Here is a 22,224-nt window from a genome sequence, read left to right on the forward strand (position 1 = left end):
GTAGCTGCGGCAACAAAAAAGGGAAGTATCGAGGTGTTAAGAATGAAACACAGTGGAGAGATATTTTCCATCACCAGAGAGCCTGCGGTGAAATTGTAACACTGTTTAGAGGAGGATTAAACCCCTCGGCTGTCTGTCTCTCAGTTGATGTGTAATAGAGGTCCTTACCGCTATTTGCTAGGCGGGGACAGACTAAGCTGTTGGTAATCATGATAAACTACACATGAGGTGTGTCCTTGGGGGTCATTATCAGGATGGGGGAGATCTGGCTGTCCGTACATGAAGTTAACTCAGTAATAGCTGCCATTACCCCAGCTGCTATCAGGGTTAACCTCTAACAGCTCCCTGTCTCTCTCTGTCTGCATCCAGACCCAGAGCAGCCCTTCCTCAACAGTGGCAGCATGCAGACCATTTTCATCAAGAGCCACTCCACGGATGTAATAGTGCCATGCCTGGTCACAGTGCCTGATCTGAATGTCACCCTTCAAACGGTTTGCGCCCAAAACAAATTTCTCACACTCTGTTCCTCCAGTTAAAGCTTTCAGCTGGTTCTTAAATTGATGATTTTAACAGCAGCAATCATTTTTGTGCATTTAGATGTTGTACAATTCCTGGCCGCTGGAGAAGGGGAGGCTGAGATGGGACAACAAGCGAGGCTGGTCCATTCCCAAAAACATCATAGACAAGGAGCCTCTCATGATGCTTTTTTGTGCTGCTACGCTGGGAGGCAAACCGTACAGTTCGGACAGCTACGTTTTCCACACTACAGGTAAAAACAGTATGTTTCCTCCAAAAGTTTCAAAAGTATCCTTAGGTATTTATCACAAAGTCCTGCAAAAATGCCACAGCTGAACTCTTAGCTGAACTTTTAACTTCAAAAGTTAAATGACACACCACAGAGCTTTAGAACATGGAGAAGACTGGGTCATTACTGTAACTGAGAACACTAAGCTCATTAAAAGACTAAGGCAGAGCCCTTGAGGTGTATGAGATCCGCTCTGAGTTTCTCATAGGTCTGGATTCGATCCTGACTTCTAAGACTGACACCGATATGTGTTGTTGACTTAAAAATCTGATATATCAGCCAATATCTTTTTTACACAAAACAAGAAAATGTGTCCTTGCTAAGATAATATAACAATGCAGGTTAAAAACAATCTTGTTTTTTTGTCACACGAAGTTGTGGATTACTTGTTTAGATCAACTGGTTGTTGTGTTAATGGCACTCTAAACACCTGCATTCCCAACAGGGAAGTCACAGAGTATGCTGTGGTGGACAAACTATGCAACACTTGTAACATAGTTGAGGGGGGTTTCTCCAGTGTTTTTTCTTCCTTTTTTAATTTTCATTGTTGTAAAATAAATGTAAATTATTTGCTGATATAATGTATCGGCAAATAGCTAGTATTGGCTGGGCGGTATTGTGCAACTATCCTGTATGACACAGTTCTGCAACACTGAGTGCAAGTTAGTACCTTTGGATTAGCAAACTAGGGTGGTGGTCCAACTTCGGGAGGGATCACACTGCTTTATCCTCGCTGGGAACGTTTATCCCAGGGGAGTGCTAGGATTTAGGAAAGATAACACAGTTTTCTTCCTGGTTATGGAGCAATGGCCAAGCTCTTTTCTTGCTTTTCCAGTAGAAATATTTGGGAGCTTGCCCAACCTGTCAATTTTTATAGACTTGGAGAAAGCATTCAACCACATCCCTTGGGATGTCCTGTAGGGTTCTTCAAGAGCTTTTCAGTCCCTGTACAATTGACATGGTTGGTTCACATTGCTGGCAGGACAGACTTATTCCCGGTGGGTACTGGACTGTGGCAGTGCTGCCCTTTGTTACCATATCTGTTTGTTGCTGAATTTCTAGGTGCAGCCAAGAGGCAAAAGGTTTCAGGTTCAGTGGTTTCAGGTTTTCATGTCTGTGCTTTTTCGACTTCACTGACGGATGATCGCAAACTTGCACTGGGGCAGTTTTTCAGCAGTAGGGATAACAATTAGCACCTCCAAGTCCAAGGCCACGGCTCTCAGTTGGAAAAGGGTGGATTGCACATTCGGTGCTGGGAATGATTTTCTGCCTCAGGAGAAGTGCTGTTATCTCAGGGTCTTGTTTACAAGTAGGGAAGAGTGGAGCAGGAGACTGACAAACAGATTGGAGACGTGTCTGCATTGATGCTACTGGTGCATCAGTATGTTGGTACGCTAAATAAAGAATAAGATGCAAGGAGTAGAAATGAGGAGCTAACGCTATCGCTGCTGTGACTCAAACTGAAAGATTATTTCTATGCCGTCTTGGGAACACCTTGGCATCCGTTCCCCCTCCCCAGAAGAGCTGGAAAAGGTGACTTGGGGCAAAGGAGGTCTGGGCATCTCTGATTAGACTGCTGCCCCTGCGACCCAAACCCGGATAAAGCAGCAGAAAATTGGATGGATGGGTGAATGGAGTTACAAAAACACTCCCGACCCAGGACAAATATTTGAATTAGATTTGAGACTCTGCTCTTGTTGAAAGAGAAATTAGCTAGAAAATCAAAGGTGGTGCTAGACTGACTGCCCTGTCCCCATAATTTTCCATGGCAGTCGGCGAGCCAATTAAGCCCTAATGCTGACAATTTCGAGGCTTTTATTTAATTATGTCATTTCCTCTAAAACAACTCCATTTTTATGTAAGGATGGAGTCATTATGTCACAAGCACTAAAAGAAAAGAAGAAAAGAGAAGCAGATGGAAAAGGAAGGTATAATCAAATTTTGAAAAACTAAGCTGAAAAGGCGAGAGACTTTATGTTGAGTTTCCCTCTCATAGCGCGTGAACTCAGGTTGATCCAGATGCTCTACGCTCTGTTGTATGAGCTCATTCACCTCTGTCTTCAGAGGGCAAATGGAAACTCATATTCACCGCTCCCAGCCAAATGTAATAGCCACATCAGTCAGAGGAGAAACTCAGAGTCTTCACTCTTCACACTAATGGACTGTATAAACAATCAGTAACACTCTTCACACTAATGGACTGTATAAACAATCAGTAATCACAGTCTGCCTTTTTTTTTTTTACATGCAAAGTCATTTCCATGCAGAGAGAATGACCTAAACATCAGATACACTGTCCAGTGTGCAAAACGGGATTGATGCTTCACTTCAGTTTTATTCACATATATAAACAAACACACACACACACATACAGATATATATAAAATTGTGTGTGTATGTATGTATATATAAAATTTTAGAGTAGCCTGGGATGGCTTCTCAGGTCCAAAGGAAAGTCATTTCCTCAGGAAAAACTGCTGACAATGTCGCTCTGACCTCTCTCACTGTCTCCCCCCCTCTGTCTGGTGCTATCTCGCCCTTTTATTTTCCCGGACAGGAAGTCAGGTTTATGATGTCAAGCTGTTTCCTGAGGAGCCAGTACAGCTGTTAGTGGGGGAGGCCCTCACCCTGAACTGCACAGCGATGGTGGAGTTCAACGCAGGGGTGGACATCCAGTGGTCTTACCCAAGCAAACAGGTATTAGCAGCGCATCGCATGTTGTGTTAGTAAGAAGCAAACCTGAATTTACAATCACAGTTTGTTTCTCCTCACCAGACGAACGACTTGGTGCAAATTACCACCCTGCGTGAATCTCTGTCTCAAGCCACAATGGCTTCTAGCGCCCTGACCATCCACAGTGTCAATGTCACAGACACCGGCCGATACAGCTGCAATGTTACCGGCATGGACGGGACTTATACCCAACAAACTCAGGTCGTAGTTCATGGTAAGACTTTGTTTTTTTTTTGTCCGTACATCAGTCTAATTAAAGTTTGCATTAACCATCAAAAGCTACAGTTATGCTGACAAACATAGCAAATAATCCGCCTCTATATGCAGTTATGGTCAGTCTCCACAATAATCCCTGTAATGACAAACTTAACCGATCATCTGCCTCCATCTCACCCTGGCCTCAGCATCCTCCTCTGTCACACCAATCAGTTGCCATTAGATTGTGTTTGATGCTACCTTCATGACAGTTGTAGTTTATAGTTCTAAGTTATTAATGAAGTCACATATTTAAAAGAGGTAGGAATCACCCCACGATACCATATTATGTTGGGATTTAATAATTTGCAGTGTCTCAATAATGCTATGCTTTTTATTAATAAGTGTTATGTCTTCCATCGGATGCCTCTGTGGAATCAAAAGAACTCGGTGAAGTGTTGATATTTACAATTATCATAATACTTTACTCACACTATGATTTATTGTGATTTTTAACTTTTTGCAACATGCCAAGTATTCCAATAACATACATTGCTTTCTGTTAAAATATCTGTTTTATCCAATAAGCTGAAGTTATCTCGCTTCATCTATTATTTTTGCTGCAAAATGAGATTGTCTAACATGCCAACACCAACAGAAAAAACTGCCATAAATGTTGCCACTTAGCTGACAATTACATGCAATCTGCTTCTGATAATGCAGCGGTTAACTGTGGTAAATCATCTGTTGCTGTCTACACAGACAGAAACATTTACACATTTCACAGAAATTCACATTTAACTATCACATTTGCACTCCGCAACCTCCCAGGTCTGTGGAGTATAACCAGAACACAAGCAGCTGGCAGCCAGTTGAATCGAGTCCCCTCGAGTTTGGCTCTAACGCTGCCTCAGGATTTCTGTGCATGAGATGAGCCGTCTTGCACTTGCATTTACCAGAGCAGTTGGATTTATTTAATAATATATCAACATTTTATTTCATAAAGTAATTGATTAAATTGATATTTGGTATCGATTGGATCGCTTTTTTAAAAATCAAAACGAAACATATTACATTCATTCATTTTTCCTGCGACACATGGTCTTTATCACTGTAAAGGTTTATTTTCAAACATTTTGGTTTGTGATATTATGTGTGACGTGAAACAGACCAAAGTAAAAGGACCATAACTAAACACAGAAACCATGAAAGGCGAACTCTGACATCTAAAGGTGCACCAAAGGTGTCATATGCTCTCTCTTTGATGTTTTTGAAAAGCTTCATGTTCAGATTTTTTCCATAAGGAAAAGGGCTTTAAGGGCTTGCTCAAGTCTGCCCAGAGATCTGCTTGAGCAGTGTCTAACTCCAAAACCACGACACGTGCAACCCAGCGCACCATCCTTACCTCCTGGACAAGATCTAGAAAAATACCTTGGAGTTTGGAATTGAGCAGTGTTTATGGATTAAAGGGTTTTTTCAGAGGAGGCAAAATAATTAATGTGTTATTTTTCTTTTACTAAAAATCAATCGAATATTTACTGCTGAAAGCTTAAAAAGTGACTTAAAGTCAGAACCAGAGGATTTATTCACTGAATCCAAGCTGACTACAGTGGAGACACGTATAACGCTGTTGATTGCCATGTTTTAAGCTGAGAGAAGGCGAGTGTTTAGTACTTTGACCTTAAGATTTTAAAGCCTTTTATGTAAACAACTGAATGCCTCTGATTGCAGAAAGACCATTTATCCACCTCGACTACAGAATTGGACCGGTTGTGGAGATAACTGCTGGCCAGAAGTCATACAAATTACAAGTAAATGTCTCTGCCTTACCGGCACCCGAAACGCAATGGTAAGAGGAGTCTCATTAAATGTAATTGGAAATGTCCAAAAGCATAATTAGGCCTCGCAAATCTGAGATTTGTAGCTCAATTAAACAGCAGAACATCTCAGTAGGAGCACATTTTGTGTATCTGTGCGTGTCTCCAGGTATAAAGACGGAAAGCTGATAAACCAGCGCCCAGAATTCAAGATGAAAAGGATGAGGATGCACCCTAAACATGTTCTGGAGATTAAGGATGTTTGTCAGGAGGACTCCGGGCTGTACACGGTGGTCCTGAAAAACAACGATGCTGGGCTGGAGAGGAAGCTCAACATAACGCTTGTCGTCAACAGTACGTGTGTGTTGCTCTGTGAACCTCCAGTTAAAATCCCTCCAGATATTTTAGGAACAAGTACAAAGCAGCAGTGTAAAGTTATAGAGATTCACTGCCTTCCCAAATAAGGAAAGCAGAATTTTTGTAGATATAATTTGAAAATGTTACAAGTAAGTAAAAAAGTTGCATGAATTAATTATAAAGAGAACTCTATCTAGCATAAAGAAGTTATGACTTCCTGGAAGAACTGATTTATTAGCTCTCTTCTTCCCCCAGTTCCCCCTCAGATTCATGAAAAAGAGGTGGCAGATCCATCCAGCCCTTACCCCAGCGGCAGCAGCCAGACGCTGACGTGCACCGCCTACGGTGTCCCCATTCCCAACATCAGCTGGCAGTGGAGGGCCTGGGGCCCCTGTGTCCTCAACAGCACCCAAAGCAGAGTGTAAGAAAAACTTCAGCCCCAGACTCATTCATATACAGCACTGGTAGTTTTGCAGCTGTGTGTGTGTGAAGATAAGGTTTGATCAGACAAGACAGGAAAGGCAGGAAGAGCGGTGCATGAAGCGTTACGTGAGACCAAATAACAAGAAGAGGTCAGTGTGAAATTATCCACTGGCTCTGAGTGAACAAGAGAGGGAGGAGATGATAAAAAGAGAGAGAAGGTGGCGGCGGGGCGGGTGGCTGTGGGTGAAAGGAGCTAATATATAGAGGAAGGTAGAGAGGAAGTAAGGAGGGAGGAAAGAGGAGACTAAAGGAAAGTGTCTGCTCGACGTCCAGCCAGCTTCCTCCCCCACACAGTAATAATGTGCCTGTCACTCTCCTGTGCTATGGTCCAGCTCTCACGCAGCACCACTATTTTGTGCATAAGCAAAGACACACATACAGACACAACACACATGAAACGCACATAAATCTCCCAGGTGTGATTGAAGCTAACTAGAGTGCTACACAATACAAATACACACTTAAAACACGTACGTAAACACTGAAAGACACACTCGCTCATTACCAGGCTTCTCTCGTCAAATAAAACCCATTTTATAATGAGTTCTCGGGGCAATCATACTCACTTGTTTCCTATTTCTTTAGCCCCAGTGTTTTGTGCGCTTCCACTGAATATCTCTCTAATATCCACCTGGCTCTACCATCTTCCTCCCAGGCTTAATTTTGGAAGATATTGCTGTTCTGACCTTTCCGTGTCAGCATGCAACGTGAGTGCAGCTGCAAGGTTTCCATCCTGGTCTAAGAGGCAGTCTGAAACTCACAGCAGTGGCAGCTTTGGTTTAATTTCGGCTGAAAGTGCTCAGTTCGTGTTTTGTTTTAGCCACTGTGGATCTAATATGCCATTTCATGGACAGTGAATTCTGCCTCTATTTTTTTTTTTTTCAATTTTCTTTGAATATTTTGAAATTCCTTGTCCATTATGACGGTCCGAAATATAGCGAAGGACTTCCAGCTAAACCTGTCCTTCCTCACAGGCTCCTGTTAAGTGTAGCAGCGCAGTGTGTTCCTGATGAAATGTGCTTGATGAAAGAAAGTAATTTTGCAATATCAGGCTTTTGCTTTTGTAATCTCGGTGGTGCTAGCCTTTTACTTCAGAGCCTGAGAAATTACTTTCAGGAGAGTAATGTCTTGTCTGATGTTATCTCTGTATGTGTGTGTGTGTGTATGTGTGTTTGTTGCATATACAAATCTGCTCATAAAAGCACGTTGTGGAGCTCTCTCATTCATGTGGCAACAGAAAACAAGTGAACACAAAAAGCAGGTCCTCACACAGTTTTAAGATTGTTTTTAGTTAAATGGAATGGTCTGCCATCGATATCTGAGCTCAGTGACTTGTTAAAAGTGCTGCTAGACGTCTATGTGAAATATGAAGCCTCATCAACGTAGCTTAGCATCGAGAGTAGAACTAGGAAAAGGAAATAATCCCTTGGCTCACAAGTAGGTGGTTTTAAGGGGGCGCATCACTTCTTAAACAGTATGGATTAGACAAAGGAGGTGTAATATCCTAATTACTGAGCCATAGACGTGCCAATAAGAGGAGTTTGATAAGTAATTTAGGAGCAAGAGAAAAGGCTTACTGCAAATTATTCTGCCTATGGTCCAAATGCTGCGCGCGATCTCTTTACTGTCAGTAAAATGATTTTGTGTTTTATAAATTAGTATATTTCTGCCTATCTACAGTCGCACCTCATCTGTTTGTATACTGCTAGAAAAAAGGGAACCTATTTATTGAAACATTAAACATATGGTACATAAGGCAAAAACAGAGTTTGTACCTATATTCTTCAACACAGGCTGAACGCTGTTAGGCAGCTTTCTTGACATTTCTTTAAGTAGTCTTCAGGAAAAGTTCTTGCATTGCATCTTGAAGGACATTCAAAGCACTTGTTTGGATGTTGGCTGCCTTTTCTTCTGTTGTCTGTCAAAAAAAATGTTGAGGTCCATGCTCTGGGAGGGCTGATAGTGTTCCACAGGTATGCTTTCATGCTGAAAAATGAAGCTGCTGTCAATCAGACACTCTTCAGATGGCTCAAAATGAAAATCTGATGGTACTTGGTTTCTGTGTTTATAATCCCCAACACCACTGGCTGAAATGTGTTAAGTACAAGGGCTGGGCAAGCATCCAATGTGCAAAGTACAATACTGTAAACTGGTATTTACAAGTTATTATTTTTTCGTATGCACATCAGTAAATTATGTAGAGAGTAAAATGAAACTGACCCCTGTGGCCTTCTGCTAATGCAGAGTAGTGCAGATGGGTGAAAATACTAAATAAAAATAGCCTTTCGTGTTTCATTAGTTTTCCTGTGATGTTCGCACTGCGGATAGTTATAATTGATAGCGTACTTTGTCCATTAGCTGCTAGGACACTTAGGACATAATTGCATTGGCTCGGGGCTTCAAGCTGATGTGAAATGCTATCCAGTCTGTGGGAAAAGACTTCTCATAAAACTTCAGGATATCGTTCAACGTGCTCCTTAATTCTCACCCACTGCCCACTCTGTGCTGCTCATGTCAATGAGGCGAGATGTCATGAATGTGTCTCTGCTTCTCTCCAGGGCCCGACGAGACCGGAAGAGTCAGAGTGACAGGATCGCAGATTGTCAGAACTGGCAGGACATTAACTCGGAGAATGCGATGAATGAAATTGAGCCGATCGAGTCGTCTCTCGAAGTTGTGGATGGACGAGAGAAGGTTCGTCACGCCTCATTGCGATTGTTACTGGTTTTCTGTGGACAGACATGCTTTGCTTATAAATTGATCTCTGGAAAAAAAAGGATTACAGAATAAAATTAGGGCCTAACCCATGAGAAGGCCTTTGTGTAAGTGGACCTATCCGTGACCTGTGATGTTTTTATGTAAGTGTCCCAAATTCTGAGCTCCATAACAAAATTTGTCAATCAAGAGCCATTTCCACAGTAGAAATATTTAGAACAGTCTTCCTCTGCAGACTTCCTGTAAGTTCTAGTTATAAACACATCCAGGCACACATGTACGCGTACCCACGCCTGCACATTTATAAACCACAGCCGTAAGAGGAAATTATACATACACACACTCACGGATGCAAACGCCCTGTTTTTTTCACTCACACCTGAGCGAGTTTGTGTGTCGTTGGTCTGTCAGCAGAAAACCTGATTTTTACACGACAGCAGATTGCACTTTCTTTTAAAATGTGCGTCTCCACGACATGAATTAAAGTCTCGTCCTCCTTTCCTCGCCTCGCAGAGAGTGAGCAGACTTCTGATTCGCAATGCCAGCGTGTCCGTCATGTACAAGTGTTCTGCTAAAAACAAAGTGGGCAAAGATGAGCGGCTTATCTACTTCTATGTAACCAGTAAGTATGTGTGGTTAGATATCTCTCAAACACAATGCAAAACAGGAGCACTCACAGAGCGCAACTCCCCCCAAAGGCCAAGGGCTATACTAAAACTTTGATATTCTTTGCTCATGTTAGCACTGGTAAAGTCATAATCTAGTGTGCTATATTATTCGTTTTGTGTCATTGTGAAGTCGTATTATGTTTTATTGAAAAAAATACGGTTTTAAAGAGCTTAAACAAAGAATGATGACTGTGTTGCTTCAAAGTTTGGAGAGGATTGAATGGAAACTAAAGCTTTTTTCCTTATTTTTGTGACCCTGACCTTTGACCTTGAAGTATTACATACTAAAATTATGTCTTTTCTTATCTTTAGTATATGATTGGAGCATTTTTAGTTTCTATAAGCTGTAAAAACTTGAGCTTTTAAGATATATTCATCCAGTGTTTGATTCTGCAAAACTTTATGGCGTCATTGTGACATCATAGGGAGATTTCCCGGGCACAAGAGCCAACGGGTCATTCTGTTCTGTCACAGGACTCAGTCAGCTCTGATCCTCTGCAGGAATAATAAAGCTACTCAATGTATGATAAGCCTACACAGAATGCGCGCTGCAGTATATGATCTGTGCACAAGTGTTTCAGTAATCCAATAAAAAACAAAAACCATGTCTGATTTCAATTTGGCACATCAAGGTTGCTGCGCCACTTCCAGCACTCCAGCTAAGTTTGGATCGCGCTCTGGAAGTCACGGTCTGACCACTTGCAGGTGCCCGTTTGCAGCGTGTGCTGGATCACATCCAGCGAGTCAAAATGACAACACTTCAACTCGAATTCCCCTTTGAGAACAAGAGAACCGAGACGCAGGGGAGCAAATGGGGGCGGATGGTGAGCTGCAGTTTTGTTTGTGGGGACAAAAACGCTCCACGATGGCATATGCCACAGTTGAACTCTCTGTCCAATTCTGGCCCAACTCTGGAGGATGAGTACAGGGTGCACTCCCCACAAAAAAGCCAGGGGGATGGGTTTCTGACTGCGCACATGACTTAATGGGCCTTCTTTGGGCTTGGACGCTGCTCACTTTAAAAGTGATGATCTTCCGTGTGGAAGTTGGTTTGGTTTGACACAGCAGGCTATGTTCGGGCTGAAATCGCTGGCATCCGTGCACCGGTGGCCAGAACAGGACATCAGGGCGCAATAAAAAAAAAAAAAAAAGTAGAGCTCCTTTGTGATAGCAGCCCAAATCAAAACACTCAAAGCAACTTGTGGGGTTGTTCTGTTAGAACTATTAGAAGTCTGTGCCCAACACCCTGTTGCCTCTTTACGCTTTCATGCCAAAGAAATAGTCCTTGTGAAAATAACTCACACTGAGGTTGGCCTGCCATTAGGCCCTGTGAGAGTAACAAGGCCTAATGTTGCTGCAGAATTTCTTAATCCTGTGAGCAAGCACAAACAAAAGTTCTCTTTCATTTTTGCTGGGATCCTCATAACAAGGCCGTCCTATGTGTATTTGTTGGTTTATATTTTATATAAATGGAATTTTTTGAGGAGTATTTATTGATGTGTAATTCAAAGCCTTTCTGTGTAAGGGTAACATACCAGCCTGCCTGTTCTTCTCTCATCTTTAAAGCCATCCCTGAGGGCTTCAATGTAGATGTCCAGCAGTCTGAGTATCCCCTGGAGCAGGAGAAAGTGTCTCTCCTTTGCAGTGCTGATAATTACACCTATGAGCAGCTCCACTGGTACCGTCTTGACCCTCGGGCCCTGCAGGACGAGGAGGGTAAGCCCCAGGAGCTGGACTGCAAGAGCGTGCACCTCTATGCTGAGGCTCTCCGTGGTGAGCTCTCCTTCCAGGAGCCCTCCAACAGCTGGGTCTTGGACTTCACCATTAACTCCATACAGCTGCAGGATGAAGGGCATTACGTATGTGAGGCTCAGAGCAGACGCAGTGGGGAGAAACAGTGCCTGTTAAGATACATCTCTGTCAAAGGTGAGCAATAAGAGGGAATTAAAGCTCCAGACACAGAGATACAAACACATACATCTCTGAATGCAGAAAGTAGAGTCACTCTAACTCCAGCGCACTAGGCTGCACCACTAATTATAGAGAAAAACTCAACCCTTGGCAGTGGCAACACACATGGGTCGCAGCGGAACTGGCACTGAGATGCTAGAGGCTTAAAAATACCCACACTCAAAAGATCCCACGCAGCCTGATACCCACATCCACACATAATGGAGAAAATACTTGATGCCTGCACAGCATCAATATGTAGGGACATGAAAACAGAGTTGAGATGCAGCAGGGCTGAAAAGCACAAACAAATTCCTGCCTCGCTCGTGCTGTTTGCTGTGTAAGCTTGCGTCAGTGCCTGGAGGACATATGTACGCTTTAATGGGATCTTCTTCCTTTTGCCCTTATTTTCAAACCCACAAGAGTGCATCTTGTACATTTGCCCTCTTTGAGTTGATATAGTGTCGATATAGTGACATAGTTTTGATTTCTCCTTCTCCATTGCTGATCTGTCTCTGGCTTTTGCTCTCCCTTCTCTCTCCCATGGCAGCCCTGGAGGCACCACGCTATAAGCGCAGCCTCACCAACCAAACAGTGAATGTGACCGAGTCTCTGACGATGGAGTGCGACGTGGAGGGCAGACCTCTGCCCCGATTCTTCTGGTTCAAAGACAACCAGCCTCTCCACCAAATGTCAGGTGCATGAATAAATCACAACAGCTCATACACATGTTTGTAGGACGGGGCTTTCGCATTCACACACGCACGCCGACAAGAAGTCAGAAAGCCTGCCCCTCTGAGGCTTTATTTGATGGGACTCGTATTATCCACTTTACATCCCAGTAGGCTTTGTTAATGTTTACACAGATACATCGACTTTCAGTGTGATCAAATGTCAGTCCAGCTATTCAGGTAAACTTCTTGTATGTTTCATGTTGTGCTTTATTTTCTGTCTTTTTTGCCTCTGAATGATTGATAGGTGCAAAAATAGCTGAAATCTATAGCTATAATACTGTAGTGCAGTTTTCCAAGTGGAAACATAAGTAGCTCTTTTTGTGAGTGACAGCCTCGGATTGTTTTTTCTCAGTGTGTGCGATTGCTTTTGACATTACCCTCCCATGTTTTTGCAAGTACTCGTGCCTGGTCAACAACACGCCTTTAGCTAATAACGTTGCCGTCACACATTCTCTCCAGCACTCTTGGAACAATATTTTTCCTCATGGTAATTGTGCCTCGGTGTAGGATTTCTTCTACACTGTCCTCCCGGTCAGCACCGTCAGTGCAAACACGATGCTCTGCAGGTCGTTGTGTGTGCACAGCAAAGTGTTTTTCAGTGGTATTCAGTCATTTTTGGCACAACCGGCTGCAACTTTATCACGGCCCCCTTGTTGAGTCTGTGACATTGCCATCTCTCAAGATTACACCGTTGTCTTCCTGGAAAAATTCACCTCCTGCGAGAGTTCAGACTTAGGAGATTAGTCAAACGCAGATCAAGCATTACACTGTCATGGATAAATGGTCTTTGGGATTAGATTGCAGTGTTTTTGCTAAACATTGGACCACTTCAGAATGTTTTTGTCCTAGCTATCAATCCAGAAACCAAATAGAAAGGAAAGGTCTGGTTCTAGGATACCATTGCTTTCCTCTACAAGCGCACATCAATCCCACACACTTATACTGTGGAACAAGTGGGTCAAATAGAACTTGTATCAGGAGTTCCTGTCATGATGTTTTTGCTCTAGAGCTCCTCACACATCCACACACACCCACACACATAAAACCCTCTCAGGCCGACACAGCTCATTAACTTTTTAGTCTCTTCTTAATATCTGAAGGTGATGAGCCTCTAGGGTGGGTCAATGCAAGTCTGAATGACAGCTGATGCCCTGGGATCACTCAGAGGGGGCTGTTTGGGGTGCACGGTGGGATGATGGAATAATAAATGAATGCTACAAATGGAGGTCCAGAGGTGTGACAAGAATTCAAAAAGGCGCTGTTGAAAATGGTGCTGAATTCGCAATGCGAAAGGGTGAAGAAGTGGCACCAAAGTCACAGCACACAGCACAGGCTTCGAATATGGGTTTGAGTGCGTGTCACTAACAAGTCCCCCCCAACTCCACCCCATCCCCCGGTGCCTCCTTCGCAGGGATCCAGCTGCAGGATTCAAACCGCACGCTGAGTATCCAGCGGGTCAGAGAGGAGGACGCCGGTCTTTACACCTGCACCGCCTGCAACCAGCGCGGTTGTGTCAACTCCTCAGCCGCCGTCAGCGTCATCGGTGAGACAGCCGCACGCACACACAATCGCAGAGACACCTGAATCTATTCACCATACGCTCTCCCGGCTCTCTCAGTGTGCTTTTTCGAGTGCACTCAGGCCTGAAATCGCAGTTGTCCTTGAGCTCACATCTTCACCTCTCACACTCTCACCGTGACTCTAGTTTTTGTGCTTTTGTTATGTGCGGCTCTCAAATCATAGTCATCAGCCAGTGAAACACTGTGTTTTCTCATTCAGCTGGTGAATGAGTTTGCTGGAAGTGGTTTTATGGCCAATGGCTGAAAGTCAGCCCAGCACATTTATTTAACTCTAACGATTTTATTTAAGGAGTTTACTAGAAAGCTGTGGGGCAAATACTTTGTAATACAGTGCCCCCTATAGTTAGGAAAAGAGCAGTCCATGTGACAGGACTGAGTAGTTTTCAGCAGTGTGTGTGTGTGTGTGTGTGTGTGTTTTTAAACCCTTTGCATCTAAAACTGACTTTCTTTCTTTCTTTCCGATAAGGGTCAAGTGACCGGGCCAACGTGGAGATTGTAATTCTCATCGGGACTGGAGTCATCGCCGTTTTCTTCTGGGCCTTGCTCATCCTCATCTTCTGCAATGTGAAGCGGGTCAGAGGGCGCCACTTATCGCTATGTCTGAGTTTGTGTCTGTGTGTTTTGAGAGGAGCCGGCAGACTGTGACGGAGGCACTTTGACCTCTGACTCCTGTTTTGTCTATCTTTGAGCACAATCTGTTTGTTAGAGATAAATCTGTCATTTACATCCAGAGGCAGTTAGTGATATTTTCTAGGAGCGCATCCAGCGAATCGTTTGCTGCTATTAGCAACAGCAACAAATGTGGTCATAATGAGAATCCATTTGCTCTTTATTTGCACACTTGGTAGGGTGAGTCTCTCTTTTAATTAGAGATGGCTTTTCTTTTTTTCCTCTCCGTCTTTCAGCGTCTCAGTGTTTTTGTCTCTCCACCTTTCGCCTGTCTCTAGCTTTGCTCCTCTATGCCACATTTTTCTCAAATACCTTTCTAATGATGTGTATTACGGTCAGACATCTCCAGTTTAGTCTTGTCTGTTCAGAGCACATTGTTCCAGATGCAACCTTTCAAACCTAAACCTAACTTTTCAAACCTAAGCTGTGCTGCCATGTTTGTTTTTAGAGAGATGAGGTTTTCTACTTAACTGTAACATTTAATCTCCTCACTGAGGCCTATAGAGTCTTTGGTGTAACTCTTGGGTTTTTTGCAGCCTCTCAGAGCATTGCACGATCTAACACTGGGGTGGATGTGCTAAGGTGCCCACTCCTGGGAAGATTGTCATTGTGTTAACACACACCTGAATTCTCCAGACCAACAAACTTCTGCTTTTACAGAGGGCTCACTGATGTACCGATGCACTTAACTTGCTGATAATCAGTTACTCGTGTACATTTGATTTCAGCTGTGGTTCAGGTGGTAGACTGGGTCCTCAATCAATGGGTAGGTGGGTGGATTGATTGATCATCCAGTCTGTCGAAGTATCCTTGGGCAAAGTACTGAACCCAGAGGTGCCCTCAATGCATACATTGGAGTGTGAGTGTGTGTTTGAATGTTAGATAAAATTGCTTAGGCATGAAAAAAGTGCTTTAAGAATGTGTGTGTGTGACTGAGTGAGCGTCGTAGCAAGAAAGAAAGGCGTTATAGAAGTAGCAGTCTATTTTACCATTAGCAGCACCTGTCTACCTCTTCATTCCTATGGAAGCAAAAAGGATGTACTTAGTTGTTCACTCTTTTCTTCTGCATTAGTGGTTCGGTTTTTGTTAAATAAATAATGACATGGTGTCACCTGTCAGGTGTAAATGTTCATCTCAGATTGTATTTGCTTAATATTATGACCTGCTGAAGACCAAATGATTTTTTTATTATGTCCTATTATGTAAAACCTTAAAATTGAAGAAGGTTGTACTTTGTACAAGGCATATTTTACATAATATGTTATTTGGAACAGCACTTTTTATAGTAACAATCGAACAGAATACTATTATGTCTTCATCTTAGCCAGTCAGATTGCATTTCAAGCCTAACTTGAAACTGTCAGTCTGCCTCAGGGCAGCTGTGGCTACAACCGTAGCTTGCCTCCACCAGTGAGCGAATGTGAGCGTGAATGAATAATGGTAAAGCGCTTTGGGTGCCTTGAAAAGCGCTATATAAATCCAATCCATTATTAACTGAAACAGTAGCATCACACTAACACTAATAAATGCCGGGTCATGACAGGAGGCTATAAAACATCATATGTAAACACAACATGAACATACCACATGTAACTACAGTAATAGGCAGTAAACACAGGTGTTGCTCTTACATTAATTGAGGCTCACTCCTGAATAGAAAAGAAGCTCAGTTAATGACATCAGCAACACCCGTGTTTACCTTCTGTTTCAAGTCAACATGGCTGCTGTTGCATGTTGGGCTTTGAAGGCTGCCAAAAAAAACAGGTGTCCTTTAACTAAATACACATCCAGAGACAAACACCGAGCACAAAAGCATTTACTTTTTAAAAGTGTGCTTTTAATGCTTTGTACACACAGCACCGCAAATGCACACGGCCTGTGCTTAAGCCACCAGACAAACATTCACTCCCTAAAAGTGCATTACTAATGTCACTTTGCATGCTAAGTAGCTACTAAGCTTATCAGCTGCAGCATTTAGTTAGTGGTGAGGTCATCAAGACTCCTGCTAACAATGCCTCATCCTTCGGTGGCTTTCAGTGGCTGCTGTCAGTCAAGCGCAGATGGGCCACTTTAGATAATATTTCAATAAAAATAATTTTCTTTGCTTTCAGCAATAAAAAAAACCCACTAAAAGTGCATTAAAAGAGCATGCTGACATATTTCTGACTCTAATAAGAGCATGACTAAAGGTAATTTCACTTGCAGTATACCATCGAGGCTGCACTTTTTTGCTGTCTGACCTTTCCTTCTTTCTGTGCTCGTGTTATTTACGTTTCACATTTGCGCCGCGTGTCCAGCGCTTCCTTTCCAGGATTCCCTGTTATTCAGCCCACCTCTCGTCTCTCCTTGAACTTCAGGTTAACCCAGCAGACATAAAGACAGGTTATCTGTCAATCATTATGGACCCGGGGGAGGTGCCACTGGATGAGCAGTGTGAATACCTGCCCTACGACTCATCGCAGTGGGAGATCTCCAGAGACAGACTCCGGCTAGGTGGGTAACAAGGAACAGTGAGAAAAAAGGGATGGATGGATGGATGGATGCTGAAGTAGCATAGGAGTCTGAGGTATGTGTGAGGACATGAGCAGAAGTGGATGAGAGGCAAATAGATGGATGAAACCGAATTACTTTTCCATTTCCACAATCCATAATGGCATGATTCTGGATTGCTGCCAACTGGATAGAGCGCTGCCAGCAATAGTGCTAATGTTAAATATGTGCTCATTCCCAGAACAGCTTTTTAAAAATGTCCAGAGGAAAAGCATCTGTTCCACGACAGCAACTTATGGCAGCATGTTGTCTAATGTCCCGTTGCTCCTCCTTGTCTCCATGGATGGCATCTGCAATTTTTTCCCATTGCAGATGCAACTGTTTATGTATTCCAGTGAGGCTAAAATCAAGCACGCATCAATCAATACGCATGAATATCTTGTTGATTTTCTGCTCTTTCTCTTGACACAGGAAAAGTTTTAGGGCACGGTGCCTTTGGAAAAGTAATTGAAGCATCAATCTACGGCATTAGCAAGAGCAAAGGTTTGGACACGGTGGCTGTCAAGATGCTGAAGGGTGAGATTTGGCTTTGTGTGTTTATGTTCTTGGAAGGCTACCCAAAGTGAAGCAAACACTAAACAGATTTGATGCAGTCAGAGTAATCAAAGTTAGGAGAAATTGCAGTGCAGTGCGTCCCACGCAGTTCATGTTTGTACAAGATATGCACATGTCAAAATACATAATGTGATGTGTTTTATTTGTAACATTGTAACTCTGTGTTGCAGACGGAGCCACGGCCAGTGAACACAAAGCCTTGATGTCAGAGTTAAAGATACTGATTCACATTGGCAACCATCTGAATGTAGTGAACCTCCTGGGAGCCTGCACCAAACCAAATGGTGAGGCCAAAGAATTACATGGATTATGTTTGCAAAATCCTATTTTTAGAATGTAATAAGTGGTATTAGTAATATTAGTGCAAGTCTTTAGAAACCAAATTGATTGAACTTCAAAGTAGCAGACCATATAAAGTGACAGAAATCTGCTTTGGCGTTAACATCAGCACAAAAACTGTGTACCAGTAGCTTCGTAGCTTGGGTTTCCATGGCCGAGGAGCACCTGTAGGTGTAATCTGGAGGTGGCCCAGTACTCGTGTCCATATAGTGTATTAAATACATTTGCACACAGTCACCTAACAGGATAAATTAACGTGGGATTGTTTTGGTAATGTTGTCACTGTTTCAGCCTTTGATCATCTTTTTTTAAAACATTTGCTGGCAGTATTTTCCTCTGTCAGTATTTTTGGGAAACCTTCATGTTTCGGCTCTGGTCTTTGTCCTGTTCAGTGTAAAAGTCCTTACATCATTTTGTCCACCCCCCTTTCCCTTATAGCCTGTAACCAAATGAGAGGTAAAACAGATGCCTTCATTTTTTTCCCATTCACCCATGCATGATTTTGACCTATAGAGAACATTTTTGAGTCACAGACATCTGAAAGTGTTTATCCTAAACAAAAAGCAGCCAGGCAGCTAATCTCAGGCGGGAAATGGTCCAGCTCAAGCTGCAGCTTCTCTATTTCAGATACGGTGCGAGAAAAGAAAAAAAAAGCGCTTGTAGACTAGCAGTGAACATGTGCTGAAACATTTGAAACATCTCTGTTACCAGGCCCGCTGATGGTGATTGTGGAATACTGCAAGTATGGGAATCTCTCCAACTTCCTACGAGCCAAGAGAGAGTTCTTCCTCCCTTACAGGGTAACACAGCGCTGCAAAACTGAAGCAATTTATACAAGCAATTTCACATTTGTTCTCTGATGGCAGCTCAAAGCTCAGAAAGACTATCTGTAATCATGTTTTCATTTTAACCTTTTAGTCTGTCTCATTTTTCTATCTCTGCTTTGTTCCCTTTATGTAGTTTCTGTTCACAAACTCAGTTATCTGCCATGTTCTGTAAGTCTGAAGCCCGATATTGATTTTTGAGATGATTCATTGAAACGCTTCCCCACTTAGGATCGCTCTCCAAAAACCCAGAGCCAGGTGAGGCGGATGATTGAAGCGGGTCAGATTGCCCAGAGTACTCGTCAACCGCCCTCTCCATCCTCCTCCCCGCTCACCGCTCCTCAGAGTCCATCATCCAATACGTCCAGTCAGACTCCCGCTGTAGAGAAAAGTGAGTCATTTTATGTGATTGAACTCCTCGTCCCACACCGCACTGTCTTCTTTTCTCTCCGTGACTGCCCTCATCCTCTCCTTCTCTCTCTCTCCAGTGGAGGACTTGTGGAAAACTCCTCTGACGATAGAAGATTTGATTTGCTACAGTTTCCAGGTGGCTCGTGGGATGGAGTTCCTGGCCTCCAGAAAGGTTAATTCTCAGCATTACAGTGTGGACAATTAATGATTAAGCTGTGATGTATTGTCACCGGAGGTTAGCTTCAGAGGCAGCAGCTTGTAGTTTGGGGCATTTATGAGGGGTCCACAGTGGCTCAGGTGGCAGAGCAGGGTTGACCGCTAATGTTTGGCATCTCCGATCCCTTGGCTCAGAGTGTCATGTTCTGCCATGCTTCCTGTGACAGCTCCACTGCCATGGAGTATGCATCTGAATGGGTAATTGAGCGGTAAAGTGTTTTGTGCACTAAGGTGGAAGGACACTATGTGAGTGCATTTCATTTACCATTTACCATCAACTTTTCACTCCTTTGTGCCTAACAATGATCCCCAGTTTAAAACTAGCAGAAGAATATGGATGTTTTTGCATGGATGCCACAGTGCAATACACTGATTAAATTAGGAAGATTTTTAATGAGGCAAAAAAAAAAAAAAAAATGAAAAAAGGCCACAGAAGCCAGTCAGGAATTTGTAATTACTAAAAGCTTATAATGGTTAATGGACTGGTTCTTATACGGACCTTTTCACACAGATTAACACTGTGGGAGCAGCATGGATTTCAGTATCTTGCCCACAAATGCTTACAGTAGCAGCCAGGGAACCCACTACCATCAAACCACCAACCTTCCAATTAGTATATGACCTGCTTTATATCCTGAACCACAGCCACCCCAATCAACACATGATCAATGGACCTAACCATGCGGCACGAAAAATTGTAAAAGTTATGATAGATAACCATGGAGCAAGCCCATAGGCAAAATCTAACCATTGCTTCTGTGTACCTTTCTAAAGTTTAACATTGGCATTTTGAATTGATTGCAGTTATGATATTAGTGGTTTTCTCAGTCCAACAGACAACAACTCAGTCCGACTGTGATGAAAGCACAAGTTACCATTTCAGAGTCAATAGCAGAAAGAAATTTATTATTTAAAAAGAAAAAAAGTTGTCTTTAACAGCTGATTTAATCTGTAAATCAAACTTAGGAAAAGAAACTGAGGTTTAAAATATGATGCCGGGGACACAAAATATGAAGACGTTAGGGGATGGTGTAACTGCCTGCTGAATCACTAATTATTCTTAAGGTTTTAACATCAACTAAAGAACAGGTTAAGGAATTGACAGAGGTATTGCTTACCAGAATTGGCAAGGGTTTATGTTACAAATATAGTCCCAATGATAGCATAACAAAGGAAACTGCACTGGACCCAGAATGGAACCTTGAGATACACCACACAACAGAGTAGTTACCATTGCTGATAGGAAAAGACTTGAACCTGGGCAGTACTACCATAAATACCAATACATCCATCCATCCATCCATCTTCATCCGCTTTATCCAAGGCCGGGTCGCGGGGGCAGCAGCCTAAGCAGAGAAGCCCAGACCTCCCTCTCCCCAGCCACCTCCTCCAGCTTATCCGGGGGAACACCAAGGCGTTCCCAGGCCAGCCAAGAGATATAATCTCTCCAGCGTGTCCTGGGTCTGCCCCGGGGCCTCCTCCCGGTGGGACATGCCCGGAACACCTCACCCAGGAGGCGCCCAGGAGGCATCCTTGTCAGATGCCCGAACCACCTCAACTGGCTCCTTTCGATGTGGAGGAGCAGCGGCTCTACTCTGAGCCCCTCCCGGATGGCCGAACTTCTCACCCTATCTCTAAGGGAGAGGCCAGCCACTCTTCGGAGGAAGCTCATTTCTGCCGCTTGTATCCGCGATCTCGTTCTTTCGGTCACTACCCACAGCTCGTGGCCATAGGTGAGGGTAGGGACGTAGATCGACCGGTAAATTGAGAGCTTCGCTTTTACTCTCAGCTCCCTCTTCACCACGACGGACCGGTGCAGCGTCCGCATCACTGCAGCCGCAGCACCAATCCGTCTGTCGATCTCCGCCCCTTCTCCCATCACTCGCGAACAAGACCCCGAGATACTTGAACTCCTCCACTTGGGGCAGGAACTCATCCCGACCCAGAGTGGGCACTCCACCCTTTTCCGGCTGAGAACCATGGCCTCAGATTTGGAGGTGCTGATCCTCATTCCCGCTGCTTCACACTCGGCTGCGAACCGTTCCAGTGCGAGCTGGAGGCCTTCACCTGATGAAGCCAACAGAACCACATCATCCGCAAAAAGCAGAGATGAGATTCTGAGGCCACCGAAGCGAAAGCCCTCCACCACTTGGCTGCGCCTAGAAATCCTGTCCATAAAAATTATGAACAGAACCGGTGACAAAGGGCAGCCCTGGCGGAGCCCATCACCCACCGGAAACGAGTCCGACTTATTGCCGGCAATGCGAACCAAACTCTTGCAACGGTTGTATAGGGATCGAATGGCCCGTAACAATGGGCCAGACACCCCATACTCCCAAACACCTCCCACAGGACACCCGAGGGACACGGTCGAATGCCTTCTCCAAGTCCACAAAACACATGTAGACTGGTTGGGCAAACTCCCATGCACCCTCAAGTATCCTTGAGAGGATAAAGAGCTGGTCCAGTGTTCCGCGACCAGGACAAAAACCGCATTGTTCCTCCTGTATCCGAGGTTCGACTAGCGGACGAACTCTCCTTTCCAGCACCAATACATTGCATACAAGAACAATAAAGTCACCAGCATCAACACAGCATCAATACATTAAATGTCAATTAAAGG

The 22,224-nt window shown here is 43.7% G+C and overlaps 1 protein-coding gene across 3 annotated transcripts in view; it reads left to right on the forward strand.

Annotated features, from left to right (window-relative positions):
* The window catches only part of flt4 (fms related receptor tyrosine kinase 4), a 50,893-nt gene that overhangs the window by 21,671 nt on the left and 6,998 nt on the right, over window positions 1-22,224 (forward strand). For 2 of the 3 annotated variants that reach the window (XM_031745231.2, XM_039616680.1), the window contains exons 4-22: window positions 370-491; window positions 598-769; window positions 3,363-3,502; window positions 3,581-3,752; window positions 5,465-5,582; window positions 5,720-5,904; window positions 6,163-6,328; window positions 8,949-9,084; window positions 9,619-9,727; window positions 11,340-11,699; window positions 12,274-12,420; window positions 13,869-14,000; window positions 14,504-14,610; window positions 17,064-17,199; window positions 17,668-17,772; window positions 17,982-18,095; window positions 18,862-18,950; window positions 19,206-19,365; window positions 19,463-19,557. In XM_031745231.2, coding sequence (XP_031601091.1) covers window positions 370-491; window positions 598-769; window positions 3,363-3,502; window positions 3,581-3,752; window positions 5,465-5,582; window positions 5,720-5,904; window positions 6,163-6,328; window positions 8,949-9,084; window positions 9,619-9,727; window positions 11,340-11,699; window positions 12,274-12,420; window positions 13,869-14,000; window positions 14,504-14,610; window positions 17,064-17,199; window positions 17,668-17,772; window positions 17,982-18,095; window positions 18,862-18,950; window positions 19,206-19,365; window positions 19,463-19,557 — 2,765 coding nt within the window. The remainder of the gene's footprint in view (window positions 1-369; window positions 492-597; window positions 770-3,362; window positions 3,503-3,580; window positions 3,753-5,464; window positions 5,583-5,719; window positions 5,905-6,162; window positions 6,329-8,948; window positions 9,085-9,618; window positions 9,728-11,339; window positions 11,700-12,273; window positions 12,421-13,868; window positions 14,001-14,503; window positions 14,611-17,063; window positions 17,200-17,667; window positions 17,773-17,981; window positions 18,096-18,861; window positions 18,951-19,205; window positions 19,366-19,462; window positions 19,558-22,224) is intronic. The other variant, XM_039616686.1, reaches the window with a different exon arrangement.

The sequence above is a fragment of the Oreochromis aureus genome, linkage group 2, assembly GCF_013358895.1.
Source record: "Oreochromis aureus strain Israel breed Guangdong linkage group 2, ZZ_aureus, whole genome shotgun sequence".
In the NCBI taxonomy this organism is placed as follows: domain Eukaryota; kingdom Metazoa; phylum Chordata; class Actinopteri; order Cichliformes; family Cichlidae; genus Oreochromis; species Oreochromis aureus.